The sequence below is a fragment of the Chelonia mydas genome, chromosome 1 (genome assembly GCF_015237465.2).
Source record: "Chelonia mydas isolate rCheMyd1 chromosome 1, rCheMyd1.pri.v2, whole genome shotgun sequence".
Taxonomy (NCBI): Eukaryota; Metazoa; Chordata; order Testudines; family Cheloniidae; genus Chelonia; species Chelonia mydas.
In genome coordinates, this window is record NC_057849.1 from 293,832,584 (window position 1) to 293,840,555 (window position 7,972).

The 7,972-nt window shown below is 37.2% G+C and overlaps 1 protein-coding gene across 1 annotated transcript in view; it reads left to right on the forward strand.

Annotated features, from left to right (window-relative positions):
• The window catches only part of YAF2 (YY1 associated factor 2), a 47,638-nt gene extending 40,342 nt beyond the window's left edge, over positions 1 to 7,296 (forward strand). The window contains exons 3-4 of the mRNA XM_037888059.2: positions 1,862 to 2,014; positions 5,456 to 7,296. Coding sequence (XP_037743987.1) covers positions 1,862 to 2,014; positions 5,456 to 5,693 — 391 coding nt within the window. The 3' untranslated portion in view covers positions 5,694 to 7,296. The remainder of the gene's footprint in view (positions 1 to 1,861; positions 2,015 to 5,455) is intronic.
• Positions 7,297 to 7,972: the final 676 nt, after the last annotated feature.

Genomic DNA, 7,972 nt, shown 5'->3' on the forward strand with positions numbered 1-7,972 from the left:
CACCTTGGTAGATGTGCAGGTGAACGAGCCTCTGATAGTGTGGCTGATGTGATTAGGCCCTATGATGGTGTCCCCTGAATAGGTATGTGGACACAGTTGGCAACGGGCTTTGTTGCAAGGATAGGTTCGTGGGTTAGTGTGTTTGTTGTGTGGTGTGTGGTTGCTGGTGAGTATTTGCTTCAGGTTGGAGGGCTGTCTGTAAGCAAGGACTGGCCTGTCTCCCAAGATCTGTGAGAGCGATGGGTCGTCCTTCAGGATAGGTTGTTCAGGCATTTGAAAGTTAAGTGTTACTTACAATTTTTGAACAAGGCATTTTAAGTTGTTAGTTCTCCTTTATTGGGGAAGGTAGCAGAGCAGTACCATGAGAGGAGTAGAACAGGAAGAAGGCAGAATTGAGACCTTTCAAAGTTTTGGCCCAAGCGAGGCGACATGGGGGCGTCATTTGAGCTCTCTGCCTCAGATGCCAAAATGTTGTGGGCCGGCCCTGAATATTATTGTACAGTGCTCATGGTTTCACAATGCTTATTTTTCTAAGGAATATCTAGAGCTACACAGAGGATGGAAATTTTGTTTTCTGAATCCTAATGAAACCTGAAAATTTCAAAATTCTGCAAAGGAAAAATCTGAAATTTTTTTTTTTTTTTGATCTGGCCAATCAAAGTGCTTCATTTTGATTTCAGCTTTTTTTTTATTACAAAATAGAATACAAATTGCAAAATATATAACACAAGTTTCTGTGTGGCGTTCGAGGGTATTGGATTTAATCTATAAAGCCCACAATGGCTTGGGATCTAGTGAGCTGAAAGATCAGCTCTTTCCCCATTTGATATTACTGCATTTGCTGTGAGCAAATGTGCTCAAACTGGGGACCTTTAATTTAAACAGGTGGGTGCTACTGACAGGGTGTTCTCTGTGAAGGCTCTTCCTATTCAGAGATCACCGCCTTTGGTGTGTCTACATATATTAATTTTCTGGGCACACTGTGTCAGTGGGTCAGCTGGGGTCCAAGAAGAGGCCTCTTACTTCAGTAGCCACATCGGCTAGCGGTGAAAGTCCAATAATTGGCCACTTACTTCAGCAGCAGTCTATGGGGCTGCCTCTCTTGGTGGCAGTGTTTGCCCAACGGCAAGTCTAGGGAGCTGCCTTCTCTAGTGGCAATAGTGCCTAAGGGCAATTGTGGGGAAGGTAGGGGAACCTGGGCCCACCCTATTCCACTGAGTTCCAGCCCAGGACCTTATGACAACCAGGTACCCTGGCCTTGGGTTCTGGTCTTAATATGCCCAAACATGTTCCCTGGGTCACTTCCTACTGTTAATCCCGATTCTGTAGCTCCTTATGGATAGCGGCTCATCATCCTCTCTGGTCTCCGCAGTCGACTGGGGTCTTGCAGCATAGTCAGGATGCTCTGCCTCAGTGGTTTGGAGCTCTGGTGGCTTCTTAGCAGCAGCCTGCAATGCGTGTCCCCTCTCCTCCTCAGCCAGCCCAGACTGAGCTGAGCTGCTTACTTTTATATGCTCCCTCCATTGGGAGCTTGCCTAGCAATGGCTTGGGGGTGTGGCCTCTTGGGCCCAAAGTATTGTGTTAACTCTAACATTGCCAATGCAAGGTTGATACATCTCATCACACATTGCACAAAGCCCTGTCTCTAAATCCTTAAAATGTCTCTCTTTTGGTGGATCAGTAGGCTAATGGGCAGGATACAGTGAGTTTGAATTGGGTATGCTCTTATTATGAGCTGCTGGCAGTTTGATGTGTTTAACAGTCTTGCATTTTGTATTGACTATTGTTTTAATTACTGTGAAATGTAGAGTATAAGACTGATACTATAAAATCTAAATAATAAATATATATGTGCTCACAGGAAACCTCGACCTGTCTCTCAGCTGGTTGCACAACAGGTTACTCAGCAATTTGTGCCCCCAACACAATCAAAGAAAGAGAAAAAAGACAAAGTAGAAAAGGAAAAAAGTGAAAAGGAAACAACTAGCAAAAAGAACAGTCATAAGAAAACCAGGTAAATTAAAAAATTTGGTATTTGTAAAATATTAAATGATGCAAATTTTTCATTACTAGTATAAGTGTTCTCAAGTCATTTTAAAATTAGACTAAATATTTGTTAAAGTTTCATTGTTTTATGATGCTGTTGTTTAATGTAAAGCTATCTTGCAGTTTGTAGTTTTGACCAGAAGATGGAGACTAAATAGGAGAGGGAAATTAGGTGTTGTCAATAAAGGGCTAGCGTTTGCCTCATCTAGCAAAATGATATGTAGACAGAAAAATGGAAGCTATAACGTTCCAGGAGAAGAGGAAAGTGGCTAGTGTTTATACAGAATTGGATGGAAAAAGGGACTATAAGGTTCTGGACAAGTAAGCAAGTAGGTTGTTGGTATTCATGCAGAATTTGGGATAAGGAACAAAGGCTAGAATAGTGACTTTTGGAGACCAAACTGACTTATGAAGCTGAAAACATACACAGTGGATTGAAATACTGAAGGATATCTTGAACTTTTAGACAGTTCAAGCAAGTATCCGCAAAGTCTTGATCTTGCCATGGACTAGGAACAGCCTGCAGTTTGAAGGAAAAATGTAGGATGTTAGACACAAGTAGAACTGGCTGAAATTTTTCAGCAAAAAAATACAGATTTGGTGATACAGAAAATGTTTCATGAAATTTTGTGTCTGGGGGAAAAAACAAAATCCAAAAATGTCTAAACATTTTGTTCTAATATTTGCAAAATTAAATGGTTTTTTTTTTTTATTCAAATAGACTGTTTCAGTATTTCCTTCGATGTAATTTAAAAAAACTAAAAACACCCAAACATGCATTGTTTCAGGTAAAGAGAAACATTTCATTTAAGCTGAAACTAATTGTTCTAGCTTTTCAATCCACTGAAAACCTAGAAAAAGTTCCTTTCTGGGTTGACCCAAATTGATTGATTTTTTTTTTGTATTTTATTTTTTGGAACTGCAAGCAAACCAAAATATCAGTTGTTTGCATAGCTCTAGACACAAGTAATATTGTCCCAGATTTCCCCAAATTAAGTATAAAGTTACTTGAATCACAAATATGTAACTAAAAACCTAAGAAGACTGAAAGAGATGCAACTTACTTAAGAGAAAGAGGAAAATGTAGGGAAATAGTGTCACTGTGTGTTTTGGAAGTGCTGCAGTCTGTGAGACAGAGTTCAGCCAAAGAAGATTCTATGGAATCACTTCTGCAGAGAAGTAGCAGACATTTTCCATGCATTGGATGAAACAGGACCTTCAGTGTTATTCAGGGACTGCTCCAGAAAGAGTAAAGAGTACTCTCCAAATTTACATCTTGAAGTAGCAAGAATTTAGATTGAAAAGGCTGAGACTATTTTTTTTCAACAGGAAGGAAATGGAACAGAGCTGGGATAAAGGATTTTTGTAATGTTTGTCTTTTATTTTTAATTATACATTTTGGCTGGCTAGAGTGTAACGTATTTATAAGTTAGTATCTTAAGAGATATTGTTCTGAATGGTAACAATTATGTGGGAATGTTGAAGGTTAAATAGTCTTATTACATGAGAAGTGAAAAGGGGTGATATTGCAAGGGCTGGGAACAGGGGTGTGCACAGCAATTTAAATTTGACTGCTTTTGGAAGGGCACATTAAACACACACATTAAACCATATCAACACACATGTACATTACATACATAGAAATAAACACTCACCATTTCAATGAAAATCCATGCTCCGTAGAGCTATCTGAATAAGTGTATCCACAAGGACTTGGCTGTGGTGGGGTCACAGAGCTCCGCCCACCCCAGGGCCACGGCAGGGAGAGTGAGCGGAGCTCTGTGACCTTGCCAATTATTGAGGTGGGCCGATGCCTCTGCTTGCCCTCCCATATGCACGCCTCTGGCTGGGAATATTGTTTAAAAAAAAAAATCATCTCAGTAAAAGCTGTACAAAGAATTGCTTGAAAAATTAATAGTGAAGAGAAATCAAACACTCAAGTATTACATACAAGTTTAAAAAAAAAAAAAAGTACTACCTGATTTTGGGTAGACTGGGTTCTGATTAAGAATGCTCATCTTAGTTTCTACGTGGATTACTTAAAAGAGCTTTTTTTTAAAAAAAAAAAAAAGGAGCACATTTAAATGTTTCCAGAAACATGTATAACAAAATCTGCATGCAGTAAGCCCTAAATTTTTTCTCTGGCATGCAGCCCATTTCAGGCTGGCAAAAGTGAATCCTTCCTCTCCACCCCCACATCTTCAAGCAACCAATTAGGTTCTTTATTAATGCTAGTTCAGCCTCGGGGCAAGAGTTTCATTGGGCTCCTTGTGCATTATTATGCAGCTTCAACTCTTGGCTGCGTGGGAGTGCAAAAGGTGGGGTGAGGTGACTCAGCATCAGTTCTACTTGAGACAGGGCACTAAATCCCTGTGTAGGGCGAGGGGAGGGTTAAGATTTGCTTTTAGGAGCACACCTGCCAAATCTTGGTTTCATGTTAATTTCTTTACTTCCAAAGCTTGGCCTGGAGAAAGTTGTGGAATCAAATATAGGTTTTGTAGGTCAGTTTTAAAAGCCTTGCTGGGTGCTGTGCTGCTGTTGTCAGCAGGTATTTTCAGCTGCTGTGGTGACATGATTTGTCACCTGGCACACATACAAAACTATCAAATTAAAGCGTTTCATGCCTAGATCACCCATTGCACTAGCACCTGCAAAGACCATGCTGATGGAACATAGTTTAAATGTTCTGTTGTGGTCTTAAAAAATAAAATAGTAGCAATCAAACCAGAGTTTGTGGCCCCATGTCCTATGCAGGATATTAGTATTAAATTATGCATCAGGGAACCCAGACTCCAGCCCTGTCGTCAGTGTTTTTTGTGTAAATTATTTTAAAATTAAATTCTATTTACATGATGCCCACTCCAAATTTTAAATTTTCAGTGTGCTGCAGAATTTGTATTTGCTAATACCTGCATAGCAGAAGTTTAGAAACAACTGGTTAGAGGACCTGGGAGCTGGTTTCTGCATATTAAGAACATAAAGTCAACACCCACTGAGATGAATGGAGAAGTTCATACTTCTCAGGGCTGTTGTTTCAGGCTGTCTGCTGACACTGATATTACTGGGGGGGTCACATTTTGAACATTCTTTGCAGCCATAAAGACTAGAGACTTAATTTTTTACAAGCAAAAATCTTAAAATGTGGAGTACAGTTTTGTGACCACCTTAACCACATTATCCAGAGGGCCCTGTTCAAATCAAATTATTTAGAGGTGAAGAAAAATTTAAATATTACAGTATAGAGTTGCTAGCTATGTGGTACATTCTCATTTTATGTATTCATAATATTGCTGTGTGTAGTATTTCACTAAGTTATACGTTTTCTACGAAGATCACTAAAAATGGGAGGGGCAAGAGGATTATGGGATGTGGAAGCTTTTAGCTTTTAATTTGATTCTGTTTTATTTAGGCCAAGATTGAAAAATGTGGACCGGAGTAGTGCCCAGCATTTGGAAGTTACCGTTGGAGATCTGACAGTCATTATTACAGACTTTAAGGAGAAAACTAAGTCACCACCTGCTTCCAGTGCCGCATCTGCAGATCAACACAGTCAGAGTGGTTCTAGCTCTGACAATACAGAGAGGGGAATGTCCAGGTCATCTTCGCCCAGAGGAGAAGCCTCATCGTTGAACGGAGAATCTCATTAAAGTTTATTTTCTCCGGTTTCTTTAGTCTCTTCTCTTCAAAACATGCAAATACACAATTTCTGCCAACAGCTACCACATTTTCATGACAGATTATCCATGCACAATTGATATGTTTACTGGAACATAATTTATGCAGTTTTACAAAAGTGAAGTGAAGCAGTAGAAATAATAATTTAAATGCAATCTACAAATGCCTACAAAGCATTTTCAGACTAACTTTTTAATCTTCACATTTAAAGGTGCCATGAAAATGTGGTTTGAATGTTCATTATGCAGTGTTATTGGTAAGTCCATTTTCACTTTTAGTTTAGTGAATTCTAACACAACTCTTGGAGTCTCTACTATTGGCATGTACTGAATTAAAATTTTTATAACATAGTTCAAGCTGCCTAAATATGTATTATTTGAGAATTGTGAAACATAGTTATATGTATGCAGATCAAAGATCAACTTAATCAACTATTGCTGCAACAGAATTTTCATAATTATTATCTTCTTAAAAACACCTGCTGGTACTTGGTGTGCTTAAATAGGAAAAATGTTATTAAATAAAACATTTGTATGAATTTTTGCCAATGTTTGACATCATTTACTAAATTACTGTTACTGAATTATGTTGCTGGTTTTACCAATATTTTCCTCACACTTAAAACACTTATTGTAATGTTTATGAACAAAAAGAGTGAACATACTATAAACATTGGTTATTTAGCTTTATAATTCAGATACAGTACTACACTGTCATTAGACACTGGTAGTCTATGTTCTATAACCAATATCAAATCTCAAATGACTAAGCATTTGGCAAAAACTAAATTTTTAAAATCTGAAATTCTGGAAAAGCTTTAAAAATAACTTTTTAGTACAGTTTTCATTTCTGCTTAGCATTATTTCCTTGCCCCAAACTTGCCCAGTGTCATAGTTGCATATCAGTTTAGTACAAAAATACTATGTTGCACAGGAGTAAGGAAATAAGTAATACTATTACATTTTGTTCTTAGATCAGCTTCTTTGATTTTGAATTGGCCCTTTATTAAATACTGTAGCATCAGTCATAAGAAAAAAAAAATGCAGTACCCTATTTTCTGGCATTTAGCAATATACTGATACAGAGCAAAAATATTTACAGTCCCACCCGGTATTATGTAAAATAACCAATAAAATATTTTTATGAATACAGATTTCGCATTTTTGTTTACAACTAGGTGTTGTTTTTTTATGCACAAAAAAATCCATATATAGATTTAAATTATAGGGTCAGATTCAATACAAAAATGCATCTGGCTCCTGTCCAAAGGAAGCCTGTTCACATCCCAGTAATTCTCTTTGTGTCTCATTCAAAATATGTATTTTGGGGCCAATGTGAAAGTGGGATGGACTTCTTTTGGTAGTGAATCCAGCCCTAAAATATTACCTTCGTATGATGCATCCTGATAATAGCTAAAATAATGGATTTTTGTAGACCCTGACAATTGTGGTGGTTGGTGGTTTCTTGTAGTAATGTACCTTTCTGTTTTTTAATGCAGTACTTCTACAGGCACAATGGTACTGTCTATTTTGTAAGATGCGAGTTGTGAAATACAGTTAGTTGCATAAAATGAAAGTCTGATGTGATATCTAAAAACTTACATACCTCATTCCTTGGTGTTACTGTTAAACTTTTTTAAAAAATCCAATGTTAATTATAGGTTATTTCAAATGGACAACTACTGACCTGGTTAAAATGTATTATGCTTTACCTTACGAAACATTTCTTCATTCCAATTTTCTGATCATATTTTAATACTTTTTAAAACATCGCATTTTAAGTTTCATAAATGTTTTTGGTTGGGGTGGGGCTAGATGTTCAAGTAATGAATGTTATTCTTACAAAGAAAGATACATTCTTCTGAGTTTTACTTTTTACAATTTGTTAGGTGAAATTATATGCAGAGTATACTGAGTTAATGGATTACAAGAGAGCTGAATCTGTTTAAAGTAAGCAATATAGTGATAGTGAATCTCAATGCAAGATCATTTATGAAATGTTTCAACTCTAAAACAAAATGAATGTTAACATATTTCAGTACTCTTTGCAAACATAAAATAGTGATCTAGTACCTATAGTTCACTAAGTCAGAACCTTATTATTAAATTTAGTATAGGTAGACCATTCAGCACCTGCAAAAAGTGGTCTTTTCTATCTCGAGAAGTAGGCAGTCATTGATTTATTTAGTTAGTTAATTTGCATGGAATTGACTACTAAGAGGCATAATCTAATATCCAATGAAAGCAATCCT